This window comes from Neovison vison, chromosome 1 (genome assembly GCF_020171115.1).
Source record: "Neovison vison isolate M4711 chromosome 1, ASM_NN_V1, whole genome shotgun sequence".
NCBI lineage: Eukaryota > Metazoa > Chordata > Mammalia > Carnivora > Mustelidae > Neogale > Neogale vison.
In genome coordinates this window covers 184,021,441-184,048,868 of record NC_058091.1, presented here as the reverse complement: position 1 = coordinate 184,048,868, position 27,428 = coordinate 184,021,441, and the positions used below count along the sequence as shown (strand labels likewise).

The 27,428-nt window shown below is 37.3% G+C and overlaps 1 protein-coding gene across 1 annotated transcript in view; it reads left to right on the top strand.

Moving 5' to 3' along the window:
* WDR36 (WD repeat domain 36) overlaps nt 1–5,280 on the top strand; it is a 42,666-nt gene extending 37,386 nt beyond the window's left edge. The window contains exons 20-23 of the mRNA XM_044264328.1: nt 1,582–1,701; nt 1,884–1,965; nt 3,379–3,566; nt 4,730–5,280. Coding sequence (XP_044120263.1) covers nt 1,582–1,701; nt 1,884–1,965; nt 3,379–3,566; nt 4,730–4,879 — 540 coding nt within the window. The 3' untranslated portion in view covers nt 4,880–5,280. The remainder of the gene's footprint in view (nt 1–1,581; nt 1,702–1,883; nt 1,966–3,378; nt 3,567–4,729) is intronic.
* Nucleotides 5,281–27,428: the final 22,148 nt, after the last annotated feature.

Below are 27,428 nucleotides of genomic sequence, written 5' to 3'. Positions count from 1 at the left end.
ATGGTTTTTCTCCCTCCTGCTCTCATCTTGTTTCATTTTTTCCTTCCCTACCCCTCACAACACCCCGCCCTGCCTCTCAAATTTCTCATATCAGAGAGATCTCATGATAATTGTCTTTCTCTGATTGACTTATTTCACTCAATATAATACCCTCTTTAATTCCATCCACGTCATTGCAAATGGCAAGATTTCATTTCTTTTGATGGCTGCATAATATTCCATTGTGTGTATGTGTGTATATCTGTCTATCTATCTGTATATTGCACATCTTTATTATCCATTCATTTGTTGATGGACATTCGTTCATCTGTTGATGGATCTGGGTTCTTTCCATTGTTTGGCATTGTAGACAGAAAACAGTATGAACGTTCCTCAAAAAGTTGAAAATAGAGCTACCCTACAACCCAGCAATCGCAGTACTGGGTATTTACCCTAAAGATACAAATGTAGTGATCCGAAGCGGCACGTGCACCGAATGTTTATAAAAGCCTTCTGTTTATATCTACAACTCAGTGACTCTGTCCCTTCTAACTCAAGAACAGTGAGTTAGAAGCGTAACTGTGACTCATTCTGCAGTCTCCACCACCCACAAGAAGGGCCATGCTTACCCTGCAGTTGGCAGTACCTTGTCCTACTTTCATGTAGTAACTTTCTTTTATGCTGTGGCTTCACAAGGCCATGAGTATCCTTGGTTTTCTTTCAAAAAACGAATCTTGTATGATAGCTCCAAAGAATGGAAGAGGAATAGTGTAAGGTAAAATTGTGAGTCTCCTAATGAAGGTAGTTTACCATAGAAAGGCTCTTTCATCAGATACTCCTGAGGTGGTGAGTGACGTGTAGCATATGGTCACCAAAACTAAATTCTGTCAGTGGGAATTCCAATGGAGGTTTTCCTGATAGAATTTTACTAACACTTAAAATTTTACTAACACTTAAAATTTTTATAATTTTATAATTTTTATAATTTTATTATATAATATATATTATAAATTATAAAATTTATAATTTTATGAATGAGCAATAGTGTTCTTTTTCTTTTTAAAAACAAAAAGTACAAAGGAAAAATCAATAGAAATTCCAACGAACTAGAAGAATCAGGGCTATTCTTCATAAGAAAATTTCACCGAATTATTTCTAATGGCAAAGTCTACCTCTAGCTCCAAATTTCTTTTGGAGAAAAAAAAATGTAAGAAACTGTTGAGCATTTATGTAAGTTTTGTTTTCTAGTCCATTTTGTGAAAAAGATTGTAGAAGTTCAAAATTGCTTGTTACTTCTTTACGTAAATATTCATGTAAATCATGTTTGAGGAAAATGAGAGTTCTGAGAGCTTCTCCTGAACCTTGTCATTTTTCTTCTGCCTTATCAGCAAGGGTACTAGAGGTCTGCCTTGAGAACCCTAGTTTAAAGATATCTGTGATATTCATCAGTTGACATTTTATTTTGGCATTCAAATTTGAGAAAGTTTCATTCCTTCTTTTTACTTTTTGCACTTTGTTTTAAAATTGACTTGGAATTAAGTATTAGAAATTGTTGGCAAGGACTTATTAGTCTTTTTCACTTTCTCATTTTCTCTTAATCAGAAAAAGAATAAACCAAAGGAACCACCCAAAGTACCCAAATCAGCACCATTTTTTATTCCAACGGTTCCTGGCCTTGTACCCAGATATGCTGCACCTGAACAAAAGAATGATCCCCATCAGGTAAAAACCAAATTGGAGGATTCTAAGTATATAGGGTGTGTTTTGTGTTCTGCATTTGTAATTCTTTTTCAAGACCTAGTATTAAGATACACAGTAAATTAATGACAGCTTTTAATTATAAGCTATAATTTTTTTTGTTACACTTGTATTCTTGCAATAATGTATCTTTGTTTTTGTTTAAGTCGAAAGTGGTAAATCTTGGAATTTTGGCTCAAAAATCAGATTTCTGCTTGAAACTTGAAGAAGGACTAGTAAATAATAAATGTAAGTTAAGTTATAAATCTTTTACCAAATATCATCAATATACTTTATATGAAGAGAAATTGAATGATATATTAGCAGATTTTTCAGTAGCTCAAAGAAAATAGTAAAATCTTTAAAGGATTGAAATTTTGATTTTAATGTGAAATAATTTTAGCTTTTGTACTGTTATGTTAAACGAGTAACACTAAACTTGGATGAGTATAAATATTATAATTACCTTTTGAGAACATTTCACACTTTCTATATGGAAAATTAGTGATTTCCCCACCCCCATCTCTTTCTTTGTTTTTACTTACAAATACAGTTTATAATACAGCAGAGACTTGTCTTAGGTGATTTTTAGATATTCCCAAGTTATCCCAGTAAGGCAATTTTAAAATGTATTTATTGTTAATACATTTAAATTTTGAAAGCTACAACCTGTAGCTAATAATGATAAATAAGCAATTAACTATAAGCAATTAACAGAATCACAGTCACTCTCTTGTTTGATTTATCCTCTTATTTTTGGGATCCAAATGCTTTTGTTTTCATACCAGCATCACTTGAGTCCACCTTGGCAAAAGTCAAATAATGGTGCTGATGGGCCATTGTAGATGACTAAAGAATAGCAAGATCGTAAAGAAGTAACTTGTTATATTTCTGGAGAGGCAAAGAAGAAAAGCACTATTATTTAGTGTAGACTGAAGCACAGAAAATAAAATTTGTTAGAGGTTTGTCGTTGGTGTTACTTCTTTTCTGAAAGCTAAAAGCATGATCATTGCCATTATAATATCGAATACCTATTACAGAATAGTTGTAAGTGTATAGAATATGTATTCTTATGATGCATATAAATCAGAAATGCTTATTTCTAGAGAAAAGGAGTAAATTTGGGCTATGTAAGAATAAGGTGGAATTGTTCCCCCTCTTAGATATTTCTGTATTGTTAGTATTTCTTAATAATCATCTGGTACTTTAAAAAATTTTATAACAATAAAAGGAAAGAAAAATAAATTCCCCACCTCATCCTATTCTCCATGCAACTACTCTAATAATTTGGTATGTACTTACAGCCTTCTCATATTTGTATTTGTTCTAATTGTTGTGTGACCATCTGATTGATGTAAGACCATCTTGAAGTGTCTGTTACTAGGCATTAATTAGATTTTCTTTAACAGCTTGAGCAGCAGGAAAAGAAAACTTAAATGCAAAAATTTTAGTGCTTTAAGTCCTTCTTATTGTATTGCTCTAATCATTTGTACTGATTGTTACTTAATTTGGAGTTCATTTTACTACTTACCAGGAAAAAATAAAGCCATAGAAAGAATTTCCTGTGTAATTTAAATGTATGTTGCTTCGGTATGAAATGAAACTATAGTTTCCTAAGTGAAGTGATTGTAGGTAATAACTGGATTCTTCTTAAAAATGCAGATGAAGCTGCTCTTAACCTTCTGAAAGAATTAGGCCCATCAGGAATTGAAACAGAGCTGCGAAGCCTGTCTCCTGATTGTGGTGGATCTGTAGAAGTTATGCAGAGCTTCTTAAAAATGATCGGGATGATGTTGGACAGGAAGCGTGATTTTGAGTTAGCCCAGGCATATCTTGCACTGTTTCTAAAGGTAAGTCTAATGAAACACGGTACTTCTCAGCTTGCCTTCCCTTAGGGTAATGTTCTCTGATAGAATTTTCTGCAGCGATGGCAGGGTTCTCTATCCACATTGTCCAGTGTGGCAGCCACTTCATACATTTGGCTCCTGAGCACTGAAAAATGTGGCTAATGTGACTTAGAAACTGGATTTCTTATTTTATAGAAATATAATTAATTTCAATGTAAATGGCCATCTTCACCTAGTGGTTATTGTATTAGATAGCTAAATAGCACAGCTTTGTAGTCTTTTCTTTTACTTAGCACAATTTGACTCATCCCCCTGACTTTTCTGTGTTATCCATTTGATTCGGTGTACTGAACTATTAACTTTTTTAAGTCATTGTATTTTGGCAGTTTTTCTATGATCATGAAGAGAAAATTAGATTTCATGTTTATTTTTTGTTTTTGTTTTTTTCTGCTGGTGGAATCAAAATACTTCTATCCTGGCTGAAGGGGTTTCAGGTGATTTGTCGAGAACAATGTTTTTATGACTAACCTAATGAGAGAGCTCATGTTTATTTCAGTGATATATTATATTGAAGGAAGTAGATGATGTTGACTTTTAGTGTTAATGGATACGATACTTCCTCTATCCCATTAATATATAAAATGAGTTTTCACTTATCTTATTTAAATTTATTTTAGAAGTAGATATTTAGATGGTAGCATATAGGATGAAAAAAATAGAAATGCTACATATTTTTTTCTATATCCTTTCCCAAATGAACTGCAGTTCCTGTGTATAAATTTATTTTACTCCTTAGGTGTTAAAGTAGAGAGCCATCAATCATTCATTACCAGTAGGTTCCAGTGAAAGGAGAAACCTAAAGAAGCACAGAAATAGGGAGTTAGTGTTAGAACTGGGACCTTGTTTCTAGACTTGTATCAAGGGATTCATTAAGTGGAGGAGAGTGATGATAACTTTCAGTTCTACTAAGGGAGAGACAGACAGTACCATAAAGGAACTCACAATAAAGTTTGATAGAGGAGAGGGAAATGGGAACTGGTAATAAGCCAGCATCTAAGGAAGTAATATTCAGAGTAGTATCTTACAGTGTTCCTTGGTAAGAAGGTTGAATCTAGAAAAAACAAAATTTTAACTTTCTTAAATATTATAATATTTTTTTATTTCAGTTACACCTTAAAATGCTTCCTTCAGAGCCAGTACTTCTAGAAGAAATGACGAAGTTGTCATCACAGGTGGAAGAAAACTGGATCCATTTACAGTCACTCTTCAATCAAAGCATGTGTATTTTGAATTACATAAAAAGTGCTTTGTTATAAAGATAAATTTAAGTGACTAAGACTTTTATATTAAATGGGTTCAGTTTAACTTATACCTTGTTTTCCAAGTTTCACCGTGAAAAAAAAATAAATGCCAGCACTACTAACTAGTAGTCATTCTTCACTTTAAATGCTAAATATTTTCTTGAAATAAAATTATACTTGCCTTTTTTTTAAAGATTTATAGAATCTACTCAAATGATTTATTTTCTGAGTCACTTCACATCAGTTACTTGTATATGACTGAAATGTTGTCATCAGCTCCTGTTTTTTGAATACCTGTAATGTAAGAGATGTTAGGTGTTTCTTGTAAAATATTGCTGAATTGAAGACAAAACTGATATGTGATACAGTTATAAGAGGGCCTTCATGATATGAAATAAAAAGGTATGTTTCCTTTCTTGGTGGCCTCTGATGAAAACATGGTCATTGAGCATTGACTCAGACATTAGTGCACCCCTCTTACAATGCGGAAGAGGAATTAGCTAAGGTCATTTTGGGATATCAGTGACAGATGAGGTTTATGACACCACCCTGGTGTTCTCTCCACTGGAGCCTTTCTAAAGGAACTTGCTATTTTATAAGGAAGGTGAATTGCTGTAGGAGACAGCTGAATGGCCTAGAATAGGGGAGGGAAATTCTAAATTCCATTGAAGATACCCGTCAGAGTGTTTCTTCCTTACTGATGCCTTTTTATTTGGAAGAAACTACTGCCTGTATACTTTTCTCTCCTAACCATTGTGGAACCAGATAGCTCTGGCGGTTTCTCTTAGTGTTTTCATGATTTGAGACTTGAGCAAATATGAATTAAAATTAAACAATTCCTCTACCTGGAAAAGTGTTGGGAGGTCATCATGGAAGCTGCTTTGCCTCCTGTGTATGTCTCCTTTCCTTGCTACTAAAAAAGCTTTCAAGGATATAGCTAAGGTCACAAATGAGTGAATAAACTTCCAGGCTTTGTACCTGTTAACTGAAGCCCCCTCAATATGAGAGGTTGATAGAGGACTTTGTGGTGGGATTATGCTATCACAAATGCAAACAGTTTCCTAAATAGGAGCAGAAAAAAGCAAGGGACAATTGCTACTTACGTGTTAGGTCTTTAAGATACAATGCAATATGACTGCTTTGGTGTTCTCTTTGCTCTGTTCTTGTAGAGGTGTGAGAAACCATACTGCTACAGGCAATTTATATAATAATTGGAAGCCAAATTGATAATGGATGTGGTAATATTTTTAAAGTTTAATCTACTTTATAAAAAGTAATTCTAAGACCTCTAAAAACAATTTTTAGTTTATACATTCAAAAGTAATGTTATTCATAAAATGTAACTGATTATATATGAATGCCAATATCATTCTCATTAGAATTAAGCTTTTACTGCATAATCTCCAGAAAGAACAGTCCTTACAAGGAGTTGATCATTGATAACTTTAGGGCACCTGGGTGGCTTAGTTGGTTGGGCAACTGTCTTCAGCTTGGGTCATGATCCCGGAGACCCGTGTCGGAGTCCCACATTGGGCTCCCTGCTCAGTGGGGAGTCTGCTCCCTCTGGCCCTCCCACGTCTCATGCTCTCTCTCTCTTACATTCTCTCTCTCTCACATTCTCTCTCAAATAAATAATCTTTTTTTAAAGAAAGTGTATAACCTTAACTATTGACTGAAATGTTAATGCCTTAAGTCTAACTTTAAAAATTATATTCCTCTCTGCCCCAAATACTAAATTCTAAAGATATGGCAAAATTTTAGTATATACTCATGTACCATGTGAATGTTAATAAATAACCAAACAAAATAATAAGAGCTCTAAACTGATAATTGTATTGCTTTTACAAGTCTTGAACTGAATTTACCTCTTTTAAATGAGAATATAGGAGTTGAATGTATTGTTTCTGTTGGAGGTATCTTTGAATAATAGTAGCATCATTTTGGCAGGTAGTCTTCCAGAACCTCTCCTTTATGTTTACATCAAGGAAAGAAGGAAGAAAGAAAGAAATACAAAGAATAATTTTGGGTGTATATTTTTTCTTAAAATGTATCATTATCTTTCTTTTTTTTTTTAAGATTTTATTTATTTATTTGACAGAGAGAGACACAGCGAGAGGGAACAGGGAGGGAACATAAGCCGGGGGAGTGGGAGAGGGAGAGGCAGGCCTCCCACTGAGCTGGATGCCCAGTGTGGGGCTCGATCCCAGGACCCTGGGATCATGACCTGAGCTGAAGGCAGACACTTAACCATCTGAGCCAACCAGGCACCCCAAAATATCATTTTCTGCATACTGCTTTTTCTTTACATTTGAAATTACAAATTTATTATTTGTAATTTGACTACATCAGAAATAAATATTTTTGGCAGTCACCTTCAATGCTAATATCCTCCCTATAAGTACCAATTATTAACTTTCCACCTAGACCTTTGTCTATGAATGTATATACATGGCATATATAAACATTGGAAATAAAATGTATAGTTTTAATTTTTAGATATATGCATATCATTCCACAACTTTTCTATTTGGCTTATTTCAGTATAATCACACCTAATCTCTGTACTTTTATAAAAAAAAAAAAAATCATTCCATAATCTATTTATCCTAAAATGGACACTTAAGAGAGTTTCCTTCCCCACTCCCTAATTACAAATAATGCTGAAAGAACATCATCCTGTGTGACTCTATCTGCATAAAAGGATTTCTCTGTAGTACATACTTAGGTTTTGAATTTTGGACCAGAGTTATGCAGTTTTGAAAAGATACTTCAGTTGGCTTCCAAAATGGCTATTACCAACGTACAGTTTCTCAGCAATGAATGAATACCACTTCCCCATATCATTAAGGACATTTGATACTAGATTTTTAAAAATTTTTAATAAATAAAAAATATTGTTTTTTTGTTTTAATTAAAAACTCTGGCACTAGTAATAATGGGCATCTTTTCATATGTTTATTTTAGACCTTTTTTTTATATTTGTGAATTGCTTTTTCCCAGTATGGCTCATTTTTCTGTTGAATGATTTGTTTTTATTAATTTTTGTTAGTTTTTCATATAGTACAGTCTTTTATATCTGTTACCAGTGTTTACTCAGTCACTTGTATTTGACATACATGGTATCTCTTCTTAATAAATGTTTTATATTTCTATATATTCAAATTGATAAATTTTTTACTTATTCCAAAATATGAAGTATATTCTGTATTCTAAGACATTTATTATGTATGCGTCCAGCGAGATCTTCATCAAGAATTGATTTTTGTGGGGCTACTGGCTGGCCCAGTAGGTGAAATACTCCGCCTTCGGCTCAGGTCATGATCCCAGCCACATCGGGCTCTCAGCTCAGCAGGCAGCCTGCTTCCTCCTCTCTCTCTGCCTATCTCTCTGCCTGCTTGTGATCTCTGTCTGTCAAATAAATAAAATCTTTAAAGAATAAAAAGAATTGATTTTTGTGAAGAGTAAGGTATAGAGCTACTTTTATTTAGAAGTTCGGAAGCCATTTATTGAAGTCTACTCTTCTCACTGTTTTGAAATGCTGTTTTATTATGTGCTAAGTTCTTTAATTGAGGTATTTGATATCCCAAATAAATAATATATTCATTTGATTCTAGTTTTGTGGTGTTTGGATCAGGTTTGGTAGAGGTAACACCATCCTAATGTTTTTCCCAAAAGTTTCTTGACTGTTGGTGAACATATCTTGAAGTTATGTTTTTGGTTGTGCTAAATTCACAGGATTTGAAGAGATTTACAATGGTATTTCTCTTTAAGAACGATCTAGGTCTTCATTATGCTAAATCTTTTGTAGGCTTGGTTTCATAAGATACCTTTATATCATCATACATTTTTTGCAATTTATTTCTGGACATTTAGTTTTTGTTGCTATAGTAAAATATACCTTTTTTCTAATGTATTTTATAATTGGTCATTGCTGTCACGGTAAAAGCGGTCGAACTCTTAAAAGTTTGTTGACATATCCTTACCTAAAAAATCCAAAAGAAGTCCATGTTTGGCAGTTGGTGAGTCTTTTATTTCCTATACAATATTCATGTTTTATTTGATTGTTTTTAGGATTGGTTTAGCTATGGTCTGGCCCAGAAGGTTGAATACTAGCGATGTGTAACAAATATTTGCTTTGCTACACATTTTAGTGAAAATGCTTTTAATGTTCCACCATTAAGGATAATATATGCTCTGAATTTCTGGTAGATATCCTTTGTTAAATTCTATTTTATTAATTTTCTACTTAAAAAATTAGGAAGTATAGGGGCGCCTGGGTGGCTCAGTGGGTTGAGCCGCTGCCTTCGGCTCAGGTCATGATCTCAGGGTCCTGGGATTGAGTCCCGCATCGGGCTCTCTGCTCAGCAGGGAGCCTGCTTCCCTCTCTCTCTCTGCCTGCCTCTCCGTTTACTTGTGATTTCTCTCTGTCAAATAAATAAATAAAATCTTTAAAAAAAATTAGGAAGTATAAAATTTTATCAAGTGATTTTTCAGCATATATTGGAGGATCAGGATGTGCTTTAATGGGTATAATTTGAATTTTGTTCAAAGATTTCTAACATTAAGTTATTACTATTCTTGGGATAGAACTGTTTATAAGTAAGATGAAACTGATGCATTTTTTTTCTGTTTCATAGAGTTATTGATCCTTGTGTTTTGTTTCTGGGTATTTTTTTGTTTGGTTGGGTTTTTTTAATCTTTACACCCATCGGTCTCAAACTTATGACCCTGAGATCAAGTCACATGCTCTACTGACTGAGCCAGGCAGGTGCCCCTATCCTTGATATATTTTTAAAACTTGTTTAATCAGGGACGCCTGGGTGGCTCAGTCAGTTAAGCATCTGTCATGATCCTGGGGTCCTGGGATCAAGTGCTGCACTGGGCGCCTTGCTTAGCGAAGAGCCTGCTTTTTCCTCTGCCTGCTGCTTCCCCTACTTGTGCTCTCTCTCTCTCACACACACACAAATAAATAAAATCTTAAAAAAAAAAAAATACTTGCTTAACCAAAGGGAAAAAAAGTCTTTATTGAGATTTTTCCTATTTAGTTTTTTCCTGTGGTTACTAAACTAATTCGTCTCTCCTCAAGCCAGTATTGGTAAATTATATTTTCCTTACAAATCATGACTTTAATCTAGATTTTGAAATTTATTAGTGTAAGTTATGTAAGGGTTATGCTTTTTTTTATTAATTATTTTTAATTAACATATAATGTATTATTTGCCCCAGGGGTACAGGTCTGTGAATTGTCAGGCTTACACACTCACAGCACTCACCATATCACATACCCTGCCCAATGTCCATAACCCAACCACCTCCACAGGGTTATGCCTTTTTATTAATTGTTTGGTTGCAAGTGACAGAGATCCAACTCATACATAGGACTCTACAAAGTCCAGGGATAATACTGGCTTTACCTACTCCCAGATCCACAGATTTCTCAAGAATTGCCAGTCTCTAGAGCTCTGTTTTGTTGTCATTATTGTCTAACTGTATAGTCAAGATCTCTACTCATCCCCCTGACTCATCAGATACTTATTGAGGATCTACTATGTGCTAGAATTTTATTTGTGCTAGGGATGTAAGTGATCAAAACTTGAGGTAAATCAGCTCTGAATTTACATGTTTTCCCCTTAAACTAATTAGAAAGTGATTATATGAATCCTGATACATGAGCCCATTTAAACTTTGAACCATAGTCAAGGGGTGACTGTATAGTGACATAGTTAGGCTGAGGGAGAGGCCTGTGAAAGCTCATACAGGTTTCCATGACTGGGTGAGTTCTGTACAGTCTGGAAGTTTCCATCTGCTTTCTGAGGGGAAATAAGGCACAGAGTTGAGAGTAGGGTGCCAACTGGCTGGCTATAGAGTCACTGTGGCAGAGTGAGCTGTGACCCCGAGCAGAGTATAGCAGCACCATCCTAGCTGAGGGCACAGTTGGAAGGCTGGCTGAGATTGAGGGCACAGGCTAAGTAGGGTAAGGATGGTGGGAGGAGGGAAGGGGAGGGGAGGATCTGGCAACATAGATGGCTTTCCCTCTACCCACATGTCACCTTGGGCTGAAGTACTGAGAGGAAACAAAATTTGAACTTAAAATTTCACTATTCAGAAAAGCCTAAAATAATGTGGAAGAGCTAGAGACTTGTTATTTGGTAATTTTGTACCTTCCACCCCTTCTCCAAGTCCAGTAGTATGAAGGCTTATGGATGATAATTTAATGTTATGTAAAGAATTCTGTGGGATTTTTTCAGTGTCTGTACTGTATGCTGAATTTCCCAATTCCAATTATCCAACTGAATTCTACTTAATGCCTGTGAAATGATACACTCAATGCTCAATACTTAGTTTTCATCTCCATTTTTTAAAAAGATTTATTTGGCAGCAAGATATGTAGATAACAACGATAAATGTTCACTGGGGAAAAATAAGTAGCATAAATACTAGACAAATAATTTTTAGGAATATCATTTATTTGCCTTAGGGCCAGAAATGGGTATTTCAAAGTAGGGTTGTTTTTGTTTGGTTAGTTGTTTTTTGTTTTGTTTTGCTACCATTTAAGTTTTTCCCATTATCTCTGACTCAATTCCTGTATTTACAACTCATTTATTTTGGCTCTTTGTCTCCATCTGAACTTTACAAATCTGACATCTTTTCTTAGAATTTTGGCCCAAGTTTCCTCACTCCTGGTCACACCCTGCTCTCCAGCGTAAATATTGTGCAAGCCCCCTGGGCGAATGAGTGGCAGGCGAGTTGCCCAGCCTGAATTTCCTTAAAACCCCAATCTGAGGGTTTTGAAGGGGCGGGTGGTGGGAGGTCGGGGTACCAGGTGGTGGGTATTATAAAGGGAGCATGGATTGCATGGAGCACTGGGTGTGGTACAAAAACAATGAATACTGTTATGCTGAAAATAAATTAAAAAAAAAAAAAAGAAAAGTTAGCCAATGTACATTACAAAGGGAGAAGTGATTACTAGCAGTAGCATTTTTATTATGCAAAAAACTTTATTTTAAAAATCAATAAAATAAATTCAGTACTTGCTAAAAAAAAAAAAAAGTATATTATACCAAAAGGTGACGGCTTCCGTATCCAGAACAATGTTGCACTCCTGCCTTCATTAATTTATTCCTTCTGTCTCATTACTTAGCACATACTCTAGCTCAGGTGCTATCTTATGCTCTTGAAATGCTTAAAACACACAAGGACCCTGGTCCTTAATTTTAGCTCACTTGTTTACATTATTTTGCAAGTCCTTTGCCTCCGCTCTCTTTTAGAGCAAAGATGAAAGAGAAACTGTTTCTACGCCATCAACCTGCAAAACGGGTTGCCAAGAGTTCCTGTTCCAAAGTGAGGAACGTGCGTGCTACCGTGCTTCCGTGTGTGCGCGTGCGTGCATGCGTGCGCTTGCGCATGTGCACGACGAGGGCGCATGCGGACCCTTCGGTCTCAGGTGCTTCGGCACGTCCCTGTGTGCTTGCATGGCGGGGAGGAAGTACCCTATGACAGAACACCAGCATTCTTTTTGATGGCGTTCTCGTTTTAAAGATTTTGTAACTTCGCAAAACAATGGATATGAAGAGATAAAATAATTAGGGAGGAAAAAAACCTAACTTTTTTCTTGGAAGACATCGCCTCTTTATTGTGGAGGAAACTGTTTGGTACTAGTTGGCCAGAATCAAGGAAATGAAGACTAGGACTCAGGCTTGCCCTGCTTGTTAACCACCGGTCATGGATCCAAGAGCAGTTCCCCAATGGGCTGAATGCCAGTGTTCTCTCTTGGCAAACTGGACACAGTCTGACCCGATGGGAATGTGGAGGCAGGGGACAGAATGAGTTGCTCATGTCTATTGCTACAAGAACAAGGAGATGAGGTAAGTAAGGTAAAGGGCACTGGGCACTACACAAGCCAGGACTATAAGGAGTGAGGAAATAGATGTATGTGTTTCTCTCTCAAACATCTCACTCCCTCTCCTCACTGTTTCATCCAGTAATTCTGTATGGAGTTCAGCGAGATGTTGGAGATACCACTGCAAATGAGACGAGGTTCTTGACCCCCAACTCCCAGAGATGAGCCATGGAGGAGGAAAGGCTGCACAGCATCTGCCTTTCTGGAGCCAGGGGAAGCTGCATGGAGAAGAGGACAACTGCCATGGATCTTGAAAGAAAGGTGAGTGGTAGTCGGGTGGTGGTGCAGAGAGAGACAAAATTCAGAGACCAAGGGGAAATGAAAAAGGCAGTGGAAAATCAGGGGTGACTAAATGCATGCTAGTTATAACCTTTGGGGATGTGTGGAAGCTTGGCCCTTGAACTTTTTCTGCATTCTATCCTGTGTTTTATTTATAATTAGACAAAACAGGATAAAATGTTAACAACTGTTGATTCTGAGTTTTGTTATACATAGATTTCAGTACTCTTGGTAGTTTCTTTTTTTACTCTATTTTTTTCTCTTCATTTAATTTTTCAAATAAAATTTACAAATATCTTACCATCCTTCCATCCATCCATGCGTACATACTATTACGTACATATATCCTATGTGTCTGGCAAGAATTTCACTTCCTTCTGGAAAGTGACCCCTGGAAGCTACAGTTGTATTTGCTGCCTGAACAAAGTTTGACCTTTCCACAAACCTCCAGGTACCACTTGACCTGATCACACTTACTGGGATGTGGGCCCCTTGCATTGGCTTTTTGAGGGGAGCAGATAGTCTCCAGGTCCTATCTTCTCTTCTCACATGGCTGACGTGAGCTGGAGTTAGGAGACCCGTGGAAATGGCACTGACTCATCTCGTGCTTGGCTTAGCCTGGAGCTCCTCCAGGAAGTCGTGGGAAGGGCAGCACTTGGCAGAAGAAATCCTCACCTGAATGGTTTGGGGTTTCCCAGAAAGCATGAGGAATACCGGGGTGGAGAGTTTCACTTTCCTTCAGCAATAAACAGAAATAATCTACTTGATTCCAGATGAACTAAATGTCAAAGAGAGACATATTCCCAATTAGCTTATCTCTTTACCCTTTACCAGAGCTCAAAGAAGGAAATTACCCATTCCCCTTCCTGCTGGGAAATGACAATCACTCAACAAATATACCACACCTTGTATTGCTTGAAACCAATTTCAGCCTTAAAAAAATACTAATTTGTAAGAAAAAATATTCTTTTTTTGTTTTAAAACAAAAGTTCTTTTTGTTTTGTTTTGTTTTGTTTTTTTAAATAGTTCTTATGTAGCAAAACCCTGAGACAAATAGCACTGTCTGGAGGCACTTAGGATAAATTTAAGTCATACAGGAAAATACCTGTTTTTTTCTTCATCTTCCAAGTGGCTGGTTTCCTCCTCTTTTGCCAATATGGCAATTACATTCTTGTGGCTCTGCCTTTGCTTGTGCCCTTGGATGAACTTCCAAATTTGCTACAAAGTCCATTTCAATGTTAGGCAAACAACAGGTGTTCAATAAATATCCAATTCTGTGGTTTTCGTAGAGTGGGCCAGTGTTCCCTGAGGGTTCCCGAAATCCTTTCAGAGGAATAGGAAAGTATTATGAAAAAACATTTCATAATAATACTAAAATTATTTGACTCTTTTTGATCTCAGTATTTCAAATACAGAAAATACCAGTAGATATAATGTGTATAACCAAAACTTGGTGAAGTCCTCAGTAATTTTTAAGAGTGAAGGAGTGCTGACACCAAAAATATTGAGAATTACTGCCCTAATTGATAGGTAAACAAAACATAACTTCACCAAAAGGTGCTACTATGTAGTATAATGTATGCAATACCCAATGCCCATCTCTGAGAATGCCTCAAAACCTGATGTTCCAAATATGGAATATGAGTTATTACTACTCTCAGATCCTCCCAGAAGGCCAGTGGGGCCAGGGCACCTCTCAGGTTTTGGGATCCTATTCTACTGCAGGTTAGTTGGGATCAGTGGTCTGTTGAATTCATTTAGTGCTAGGTAGATGGCTAACTTTGGGCTAAGACAATGAAATGATAAATCAAGAACATTTAAATTGGTAATATAATGAAATGTATCACTGTGGGTGTTTAGAATCAGTTTCACCTATTTTCAGCAGAAGATTAATTAATTTATTTTTTTTAAGATTCTATTTATTTATTTGACAAAGAGAGATCACAAGTAGATGGAGAGGCAGGCAAAGAAAGAGAGAGAGAAGGAAGTAGGCTCCCTGCTGAGCAGAGAGCCCAATGCTGGACTCGATCCCAGGACCCTGAGATCATGACCTGAGCCGAAGGCAGCGGCTTAACCCACTGAGCCACCCAGGCGCCCAGAAGATAAATTTATTAAAGAACATTAGGAATCTTTCCAAATTTTTTATGGCTTTTGTGGCTGAGAATAATGTCCATCAACCCAAAGCACTTGTGTGGCCAACACTGGCCCTGGATGCTGGGTGTCCCTGGTGCCTCTGAAGGCTGGGGTTCTTGGCTATCACCTCACTGGAATAGATTACATACAGCACCTCCTCCATAGCAAAGACTTAAAATTCATATTGTCACGAGGGCACATCCAATTGGGAACAATCTAAGGCTCACACCCATACCCAAGTCACAAAGGAAGCTGAGAGAGAAAGTTTCTCAGTTCTATGGTGGGGTTGCAGAGATTTTAAGTGGAAAATCCTCCAAGCATAGAAAGAGTGTATACAAGGTATTTGGTGTCAAAAGTTGGTCTTCCCATAGTTTTCTGCTTGGCTGCTCAACACATACCCTTATTCCACACGTCAAATTCCCAGCAAAAATAACAACAGCAATAATAATACAATATTTACCTCCATACGCATAAAAGCACACTTACCCTCTTCCCCGAAAGGAGAAACAATTTATCAGTTAAAAACAATTTCAGGATTAAGTAACAGAAAATCACAGTTAACCATGATTTTAACAAATGGGGGGGCCTTATCTTTTTTATACATCAAGAATTATTCAGTAATACTATAAAGGATGTAGTGTTTTTTCCCTGCTTTCTTTATTTCATTTTTATGAAATTTTATAAAAATTATGAAATGAAAGAAAGTTCCTCATGTCTTAGTTTGTGGTCTCAAGATGGCTACCAACAACTGTAGACATCAGATCTCATCAAAACTTCCCAAACAGGAAAAGCTGGAGAGAGGCAAAATTATTATTTCATATGAAGCTTTGTTCTTTTAATTGGAAAAACTTCCAACTACCAGCCAAGGACCTGGCTCACATTGCTACCAGTTGGCTAGTCACTGATAAAGAGGAATGATTAACTTAGACCGGACATGGTTTAGCCCCTAAGGCTGTGGAAAGAAAGCAATGGATACTATCTAAACATGAAACTGGGATGCTGTTAGAAGGAAAGAAATGGCAGGCATTGCTATTACACTAGCAGTGGACATTGTCTTTTGGTTCATAATACCAAAAAACCCTCTTCTTAAACTATTGATTATTTTTTTAAAGATTTTATTTATTTGACAAAGAGAGAGAGATCACAATTAGGCAGAGAAAGAGGGGGAAGCAGGCTCCCTGCTGAGCAGAGATCCTGGATCCAGGACCCTGGGATCATGACCTGAGCCGAAGGCCTTAACCCACTGAGACACCCAGGTGCCCAACTTTGTTAAGGAATTAAGGAATTAAAATTGTCCAAATAGTCCAATTTTTTTTCTTCCTTATGAGCCTGGTTCACCATCTCTGAGTAGCTCTGAGTGATGAACACAATACTTCTTGAATTGGCTCTTAGAAAAGAATCTGGAAGATAGGTTTAAAGCCATAGATGACATTTGTGGCAAAAATCTATGAATGTGACCCTGCTGTCCTATATAAATTTGCCTTCTTTTTTTAAAGTAGGCTTCATGCTTAGCATGGAGCCCAACGCTAGGCTTGAAGTCATTACTCTGAGATGAAGACCTGAGCTGAGATCAAAAGTCAGATGCTTAACTAACTGAGCCACCCAGCTTCCCCTATAAACTTGCTTTTTTAATAGCCTCTTAAATTGCAGGCTTTCTCCATTTTAAGGGCTGGTACCACATGGTCTCATTGCTCTCGCCTACCTTGTTCCCCTCAGGTCCTCATTCAACTGATTAAGTCATTATGAGCATAGTAGTTAATTGGATAATTGGAGCTTTTTAAAGCTTTATTAAGGTATAATTGCACACATGTAATATCTATATCTATCTATCTATCTGTCTATCTGTCTATATATCTTGATGAGTTTGGACACATGCCTTAATACCCATGATAGCATCGCCACAACCATGGCTGGGTCAGAGTGCCCTCTGTTGATTCCTGGAGCACCCTGCTTATTCAGAATGAGGAAATAAAGTCACTCAGATGTAGTCTAGGATGTGTGGGCAAAGTGCTGATGAGTCCTTTTCAATACTTTATTTGTCAGTAGCAACACCCTGTCAAGTTAAGGATTCAAAGAATGTTTCAATCAACAGATGGCAAGCACAGCAATAATATCTCTTTCTCTCATCTAAAAATGTTTGAGTGCCCTAATATTAGAAGAAATATGTTAGGGAAGGCTAGAATATTTTCAAGGGTTTTATATTGAATTAAAAACTATCTCAAGATATCATCTACATGAAAATATCTACATTCAGAAAAAAGAACAGTTACTTTTAAAAATAAAGGCATATGTATAAATTTTACTTTCCATTAAGAAGTGACAGAAAAGGAAATGCCATATTTGAAGGAGAGAAGATATGTTACCTCACTTTCTGGGAATAATTAATGTTGCTTTTTTTTTTTTTTAAGATTTTATTTATTTATTTATTTATTTATTTGGCAGACAGAGATCACAAGTAAGCAGAGAGGCAGGCAGAGAACAAGGAAGGGAAGCAGGCTCCCTGCGAAACAGAGAGCCCAATGCGGGGCTCGATCCCAGGATCCTGGAACCATGACCTGAGCCAAAGGCAGAGGCTTTAACCCACTGAGCCACCCAGGCGCCCCATAATGTTGCATTTTTAAGTGAATCATGAAGAAATCTAATGTAAATAACAGAGAATGTAGAGTACTTTATGTTTGTTCTCATTAAACTTATAGCAACTTAAAAATATATCTCTTCCTTCTCCCTCCTTCAAAAATAATAACCACCAAACTCCTTAAAAACCCATATTGTTTGGCACCTTTTCAGTGACCAGAAAGTTATTGGCTGTGGAAAATTGAATCACCAGTAAGAATCCTATAAGATGTCTGTATTCCAGACTTTTCTCAAGCCAAGGGTTTGTACTATACAGAAATTAGTGGAATGAGTGGCTTTAAACTATTTCATACCTTATCTCCTTAACTATAATCTCTTTGACCATTTATAAGGTGTTATCTAAAGTGATGAAGGGATATCAGGAAAACAGGAAGACTATGGAGAAAAAGACAGCAATTTGAGAGGTTCTCCTCCTCACTGCTCTGGCTGCATACCCTCACCTCTTGGGTCTGACTGTATCTGTAATCCCTGGCTCTGTCTTGTCCACAATCCAGCCCTTGGTTGCCAGTGGATTGAGTACTGCCCCATTCTGCCATGCAAGTCCAGAATACAACACAATACTGGGCCTATTCCTTTGCATTCCACAATACAACCACACTCAGTTCATTCCTTTCCTGAATACATGGTAATCTTTAGGCACTTAACACTGCTTACTTGAAATTTTCCAATGTGGCTTTCCTATTCCCATGTTCTTGATGCCCTCTCTGTCAATATCCAAGTATAAAGGAGAAAACATTGCTTCTAGATTAAGCCTCACCTGACAGCAGTACTGATGGAAGCTTTGGAATCTTTTCAGCTTTGAAGTGTTGGTTTTAAAAACGCAGCGTTCACCGGAGCTCTTGGAAAATGCCACATGCACAACAAAGCTCTTTTTTATCACCCATGTGGGATTGCATATCTCTTGGGCACCTCCCTGTGCTGTATGTCTGAGGGGGGTTGTTTGACTCCCATTCTTAGATGGTGTTCTGCTGAAGTAATCTCATGGTTAAGAATCAGTCTGTGTCTGGGGGTCATAGGTTTGAAATAATTTGGCAACTTTTTTGGAAACTGCATTTTTTACACTTCATAATATACGTGTTTGTTATCATGTAAAATAATGCACAGCTTTTCAGTTGATGTGTGCCAGGACCCACTGGTAATTCAGCAAATGGTCTCCAGGTATGTGTTGAGATCTGGAATGCTCCTAGGCAGGTTGTCTCCAGCTTTAAGTGGACCTGTCACTATACCTGAGTGCATGCACGTATATCAGCACTTTCTGTTTGCCACTGTGTGACAGACATTAAAAAACACTTCATAGTTGGTTCCTTGCACATGTCTTATCTCCTGTTGTCTTGCATGTGAGAAGCATGTCCCTGCCATGTCACTTGGGGACAGACAAAGCTGGGCTGTTACTCATCTATGAATCCCCAGTATTGATGTGTATGATGGCTTGAATACCTCCTCAGTAGGTATCTGCTCCAGCCAGTTGAATTGAATGAGAAAGAGAGGAAAGTGAATCACCAAATCAAATCAGACCCCTCATTGCAAAGCTGCAAGGATCCTGGAGTTTTCATTATACCTGCTAGGGTGTTAGAAGCACCCCAGAAGCAATGCCTTCTCCTTCACCTCATTTTCTTTTCTTTAGATGGGTCTCCGTACTCAACTTTGACATCAATATTTATTTAAATGAATATAAGCCCAGAAGAAATTATGAAAGTAAAAGGGAAAAAACATGTTATCCCAAGAAGCAGGGAAGAGAGGCAAGCATCCTGTCTAGCATCCCATCCTGCCATAGCCCCCATGGATCTGGAATTCAGAGCTCTGAGCACAGTGGTGCTACCTGGCTGGTACATGTGCCTCAGGAACTTGGAGCAGTGCCACACTGAGGTAGAATTAAATCTCATATCAGTAGTTGGCAGCATTGGCCAATTAGTGCTGGTGCCTTTGAGTGAATGCTATGAGGTCCTAGTCTGGAATATATGCAAACAAGAACCAACCATTGCTTATGGAATGAATCACTGGTCTAGATTAAAGAAGTGCAGCTGGAGGGCTGCTGTCTAGAACAGGAAGCAAACAAGTAAAGTAATGTTGTCTTCCCGCACTAGCTTTGCAGTCTCTCTCTTGCAACCTCTTACCAGTGAAGTCTGACAGGACACTGAAGAGAATCCCAGTCTTCCCACCCCCAGGGAAGTAGCACACAGTTTCCCTGTGGTAATCAGGAGAAATGACCCAGGTATTAGAGCATCTTCTTCCACTCCTTTTGTCTATTTGTTTAGTGGCACAAGGAACCTAAAAGGTAAGTAGAGTCTCAACTTCCAAGTCCATGGAAACTTGATTTGTTCTCTGGTGAATGTATTATTTCTCCTTTAGGAACCAAGACTTGCAAAAAAGAACAGTTCAAACTAGAGAAGAGAAGCAGGAACTCTGAGAAAGAATTATTAAATGTGATAGATTAGCCACACCCTCTTCTACCACTTAATTTTCAGATTAAGACATTCTGGTTATGGGAGAAACAGCACCATTTATTGGCTGTTTAATCAAAACATATACTGCCTTCCATAAGATAATACTCATCCTTTCAGCATGTTGTTTCTTAACTAGCATCATAATTGAGACTTCAGTAAGCTGTTCCACCAGACTATCAAGTCTGTTTCAGGGTCCTTTTTTTTTCTACAGGGTTTTTTTGGGGGGGGGGTTGTTTTTGTTTTTTGTTTGTTTTTTGTTTGTAGTTTCAGGATCATGTATGACCAGTGAATTCCATAAGCATAAGTTCATTAATATACTTTGTCATAACATGAGTTTCTTGATTCACAGTGATATTGTGGTGAATACCATGAATGATGAATGGTGAATACCATGGTGGTGAATAAGGCACTCCGTAAGTTCACACGTGGTATTGCTGACAGAAGTATTAAAGGCAAGGAACACAAATGCATATCCAGAATATGAGTCTATCCTTCAGAAAACAAAATGCTGTCCCCCCTGTGATAAAAGAGGTCCAGTGTAATCAGTCTGTCATCAATCAGGTTGTCTACCTGGCATATGGAAGCTCAGCAGTAGTCTTTGCTGTGCGCAAGCAAAGCACTCAGCAGTAACAGTAGATCAGCCTGGGTATTTTTTTAAGCCTATGTATTGCCTCTATCCCTGCTACCATGACCCTTTTGCACATGGGGCACTTAAAGAAGCACCAGTGTGACTGAGGAGAGAGGCTGACTGACATCCACAGAAGGTGTCTTCTTGTCCATTTGATTAGTGAAAGCTTCCTCTGCTGTGGATGCTTTTTAGTGATACGAGTCCTTGATTAATGACACAGATACTTCCATCTTTATCCATTCTGAGAATCATTGCTCTTGAGTTGTGAAACTAATCAAAATTCACATATGTCATCTAGATAAAATGCCCAGCATACTCATTAGCCAAAATAGATTAAGCCCCGGGGGAGTTTCTGCCTTGGTGTAGATGCAATAGCCCATGAACATTTCTTTAGCTATTTAATTCATCCAGATGCATACATAATGTGCATGGCTTTGATATCAGAGTGGAGGGTCATCACATTCAGAGACCTCAAGCTCTTACATGTAAAAAGCTGATACAGGAGCTGGTAGATAATTCAGACTAGGAATCTATCATTTTAACAGTGTCTCAAGTCGGCTAATATGTCCCATTTTCTCTTCTGACAGTCACCTAATACATTTCTCTGCCCTTGCTGTAGCACCAAGGACACACTAGGTAAGCAACCTCACCTCTCTCCACTCCAACCCTATGCTTCTCCCCTTCCATGGTTCAAAAGGGCCACATATCAATGCTGCCATTCAATCAAGAGTCATAAAGTTCTAAAGTTAAAGGGAAAGGAAAAAAATTCTAAGTAATTAAGAATCATCCAAATGATTGGCTCTCTTTCCTAATGCTTATAAAGATTTTGCCATTTTCTATGGCAATTATGATACCACAGAAGTAGGTAGCCTGATAGAATGGTGGAATAGCTTACTGAAGACTCAGTTATGTGTCTGAGAAAGTGTTTTCTTCAAAATGAAATCAAAGTCATTTTTCTGCATATGTGTTGGGCATGCAGATTTCTGAGAGAGAATCTCATCTCAGGATTTTTACCTGTTGACATCCCTTGACTATCCCAAATAAATCGTCTTACTTAATTTTCCTTTTACCTTCAAGAAGTGAAGTCATTTGAGGAAGTTTGGTGAAGAATACTCTTTAGTTGATGGTAGACAGTCTTTTTGTCTCCAAAGCCTATTTTACTTAAAGAAACTGGCACAGTCTCATTAATATTGAACAGGAGTATTTTTGTACATCCCATAAATTCTGGGGTATCCTGGCTGGGATTAATTAGTTACTGGAAAGCTCCTTTTCTCTGCCTTGGGGATTGATCTGTACCTGTACAAATAAATATAAGGTGACCTATTAATTTTTTCTTATCAACTGGAGAATCTTCTCACTGATCTAGTACCTTGATAGGAACAGCTGTGAAAAGTTCACATCCAATTGCCCTCTAGACCTGTTTGGGAAGTATATGTCTTTCACTCAACATAATGTCTTGAGATTCATCCATGTTTTTGTGTATATCACACAATTTTTCATTGCTATTTAGTATTCCTTCATATGAATCTACTACAATTCATTTCTCTGTTTATAGACATTTTGTTTGTTTCTAGTTTTGGATTGTTTAAATTTCCTTTTTATTTTTTTAGATTTTATTTATTTAGACAGAGAGATGCAATGAGAAAGGGAACACAGGCAGGGGAAATGGGAGAGGGAGAAGCAGGCCTCTTGCTGAGCAGGGAGCCTGATGTGGGGCTTGATTCTAAGAATCTTGAGATCATGACCTGAGCCAAAGGCAGGCGCTTAACAACTGAGCCACCCAGGTGCCCCTTAAATTTCCTTTTTAAAGAGATTCAGATTCAGATTCTTTAACTGAAGTGGACTTCATGTAAAATTGTGAATGGAGAGCATATATTTTGCAAAGAGGATGTTTAACAAACCTCCTTAACAAAGATTCATTTCTTTTCTGAACAAAAAATAGGATTGGGTTTGTTTTGGACCAAAGAGGATTTCAAACAGCCTCCCCGAAAAGTCAACTGTAAGCTTTAAGGGACATGGAATTCTTTTTCAAGAGAACATGTGGCATCTCTCTCTCTCTCTCTTTTTTTTTTTTTTAAAGATTTATTTATTTGTTTGACAGAAAGAGAGAGAACACAAGTAGGCAGAGTGGCAGGCAGAGGGAGAGGGAGAAACAGACTCCATGCTGAGCAGGGAGCCCAATGCTGGACTCGATCTCAGAACCCTGGGATCATGACCTGAGCCAAAGGCAGCCACTTAATGATTGAGCCACCCAGGCGTCCTTACTGAAGGATCTTAAATGATACTCATTCTGATCTATTTGGGATAATTTAGATGAAATTCAGAGGCAAAAGAAGGGACCAAATCAGTATACTCCAGATGTTATTTTTACACTATTCTTTTAAGAAACTACTCCATTAGCTGCCTTAGTACAGAGACGTGCTAGGCTCTCTGATTAAATTCTCTACTTTATTGTACAAAAACTTCAACTTCCTTACTCTAATATGCTGAAATTGCTTCCTGTACTTAATTCTTGTGTTCAGCCATTTGTTCATTTAACACATGTTTGAGTACTGCCTCTGAGTTTTGTTAGAGGTTAGGGTTGAATAAAATGTACTTTTTTTGACATTATATAAATTTATTGAGGCCACTTGTGAGGGCACAGTATAAAACTATTTCATATTACTGCTTGGTGTACACTTAAGATAATAAACATATAGATAGCAGTCATTACATTTAGTATGGCAAAAGCCTAACTTGTCTTTTCTTCAGACTGGAAGGTCACTCCATGTACACCCAAGGGTAGGATAATCAGATATGCTGAGCTGTGGATACAGTGACCTAACATTGATCTTGATGAAATCCCAATAATTCATTTTTGCCCTTGCTTCCCTTGCCTTTGGTTATGTTTCTAGGAAGAAGTTCCTGTGGCTGTGGTTGAAGAGGTTGCTGCCTGTGTTCTCCTCAAGGATTTGGATGGATTCTCTATTCTGTTTCATTGATCTATGTGTCTGTTTTTGTGCCAGTACCATACTGTCTTGATGATAACAGCTTTGTAGTAGAGCTAAGAAGTCTGGAATTGTGATGCCACCAACTTTGGTTTTCTTTTTCAACAATCCTCTGCCTATTCAGGGTCTTTTCTACTTCCATTAAATTTTAGGATTATTTGTTCCATTTCTTTGAGAAAAGTTGGTGGTATTTTGATAGGGTTTGCATTAAATGTGTAGATTGCTCTATACATTTTCTAATGTCTAAATTTAAACATTTAGTAATGTCTAAATGCTCTAGACATTTTCACAATATTTGTTCTTCTAATCCACAAGCGTGGAACGTTTTTTCATTTCTTTGTGTTTTCCTCAATGTTTTTCATGAGTATTCTATACTTTTCTGAGTACAGATTCGTTGCCTCTTTGGTTAGGTTTATTCCTAGGTATTTTATGGTTTTGGGTGCAATTGTAAGTGGGATCGACTCCTTAATTTCTCTTTCTTTTGTCTTGTTTTTGGTGTATAGAGATGCAACTGATTTCTGTGCATTGATTTTATATACTGACACTTACTGAATTCCTGTATGAGTTCTAGCAGTTTTGGAGTGGAGTCTTTGGGTTTTCCACATAAAGTATTATATCATCTGCAAAGTATCGTATAATCTGCATATTCTTTGCCGATTTGGATGCCTTTAATTTCTTTTTGTTGTCTGATTGCTGAGGCTGGGACTTCTAGTACCATGTTGAATAGCAGTGGTGATAGCGGACAGCCCTGCTGTGTTCCTGAGCTTTCCCCATTGAGAATGATATTCACTGTGAGTTTTTCATAGATGGCTTGTATGCTATTGAGGTATGTACCCTCTATAGCTACACTGTGAAGAGTTTTGATCAAGAAAGCATGTTGTTTCTTTGTCAAGAAAGTATGTTGTACTTTTTCTGCATCTATTGAGAGTATCACATGGTTCTTGTTCTTTCTTTTACTAATGTGTTGTATCACATTGATTGGTTTGCAGATACTTAACTGTTATTCCTTATCAGGATATCACAAATCCTAAAAGACAGGATTCTTTCAATAAAAAGTTGAAGAAAACACCCTGGCCTGGAATGTGGCCAATTGAAGGCAGTTGTCACTAAGTGGGCAACTTAACTACCACAAACACTACTTAAACTAACCCATATTCAGCAGCATCTGTTATGGACTGAATGTTTGTGTCCCCCTGAATTCATATGTTAAAATCACAGCCCCCAGTGTGATGGTATTAGGAAGTGGAGTCTTTGGGAGATAATTGGGATAAGTGGATCCCTTATGATGACATCAGCGCCCTTATTAGAAAGACATGAAAGTTTGCTTCCCCTTTCTCTGCTCTCTGCCAAGTGAGGATGAAAGATAACAGCCATTTGCAAAATACAAAGAGGTCCTTCACCAAATACCAGATCTACTGCTGCCTTGGTCTTGAACTTCCTCCACTTGCAGAACTATGAGAAATAAATGTTTGTTGTTTAAGCCACCCAGTCTATGGTATTCTCTTATAGCAGCCTGAATCAACAAAGACAGCGTGTGTATCGTGATTGATTTTGGACAGAAATCTTTACCTTTTAGATAAGTATGTTGCAAAATGTGCCTTCAGATTGTTAAATTGATTGACCTGTTTTATGGAGTTATTTACTGCCTGGACCATAGCATGTGTTTATGTAGGTGTTAGGCTCTGCGGTTATGGTCCATGTGAATACTAAGAAGTATCTCATATAGATTATGGCTTTATTGTCAATCATTAATAATTAGATCTTCTAACAAAAATTGACCAGAAAGTTCCTGTTTCTTTTTGAAATCACACTGTGTTTCTCTGCCATAAACATAGAACAGAGCTTTTGTCTACCTCTTAGCCATGGCCAGAAGCCATGGAGCTATTCGTCTAAAAATGTATCTAGTCATTTTGACTAAAGATATGTGGAACTGGGACATAAAACCATTTTATACCATTTTGTAATGGAACTTGTTCTGTCAACTGCCTATTCCTAGTAACTCAGAGAATCACAATTATTTTTAGGAAAAAGATTCTGAGGGAGCAGTAATAGCCTGGTATCTATTTAAAGATGAAATAGTTTGGCTCTTTGATTGTTTCTTTTGTAGTATCAGGAATTGATATCAGGAATATAATCAGAAATTGTGTTATGATTCAAAATGTGAAGAAAGTCCTAATTCTTTGCAATTTATTAAATTATAATAGTTCAATAATATAATATTTTGTCTGACATCTTTTTGTACCTTTCATAGAATACTCAGTTGCAAAAGTTGGACTATTATAGTGTGTATAAAATTGGTATGGATTTACAAGAAAATACCTAAAGAGATTCAATGATGCCCTTTGGAAAATAGGAGAATGACTGGATAATGGAATATGTCTAGAAGCCAACTTAAGATATATATAGATATTAATATATAGCCTGTGTGCTTGGCTTGGGTTAAAATTGTTTTATATACTTATTTTCCTGAGGTGCATTAAGCTAAATTCAAAGCTTGACATTTCCCTTTTCCTATGTAAGACTGTAGAAAGGAACATTGTCAAAGTGAAAGATGCCAGGTGTATATGAGTTTTCCTCGTATTGGCAGTTGGTGAGTTACACTGTGGCTCCAGGCATTTGTCCCTAGAACAGCTTGCCTGGTAGTCTACTTACAGGCAACCACTGCATCAAGGTAATTCTCTGTGTGACATCAGGAATTGAGAGTAAGGATATTTCAAAATGTTGGAACTGTTTTCATATACCTCAGGCAATGAGTTTTATGTTTGTATCCCTTTATAGTTTCTCCTGTCTTTTATCATTCTTTTCCAATAAGCCACATTACTAGTGCTTATAGTGAGTCACTGATGGTAATGGCATTTATAATCCCCTTCATAGTTTTGCATTTGCAAGGTTCCCCATCACCTAACTGTAGGTTTTATGTCCCTTTTCCATGCCTCCATCCCTTCTCCTCTCTGCACCCTCTTTCTTCCTTCCTTCCTTCTTCCCTTCTTTCCTTCTCTTTTTTTCCCCCTCTCTCCCTGCCTCTCTCTTTTTTCCATTTTCCTCTCTTCTTCTTCTCTTTTGACCTCCTTGCTGCTGCTTCTACATGGTTTATTTTAGAGATTTCTTAAGGTTGTTTAATAGGATAAATAAGTGCAGCAAAATAGAACTTAGGCAAATAGGCGAAAAGGAAACATAAAAGTCTCAGGTGGAGATACAGCATGAAACTAGAAATACTGCATACCACAGAGCCTTCTTTGTCCAAGATGAGCCACAGACTTGGTTCTAAACCTTCTGGAATTTCATGTGAAAGGAGAAATTGATCAGTAACGGCATTCTCCAACTCATGATGCTGGTTTGAACAAAATGGATGCTGTTAGTAAAGAAAAAAAGAAAGAAACTTCTAGAAAGCTAGAAGTTTCTACCACATGCTACCCCCTTGGCTTTGTAACATTCCTGTACACCCTTCCTCCTGTAAATTGAATACCTTCCCAGCCCCTTCCCAAGTTAATTAGCCATGCAGTATGTGATGTTTCTTTAGAAATACAGTTCCCTCTAAAACGTATTAGGACTTTCAGTC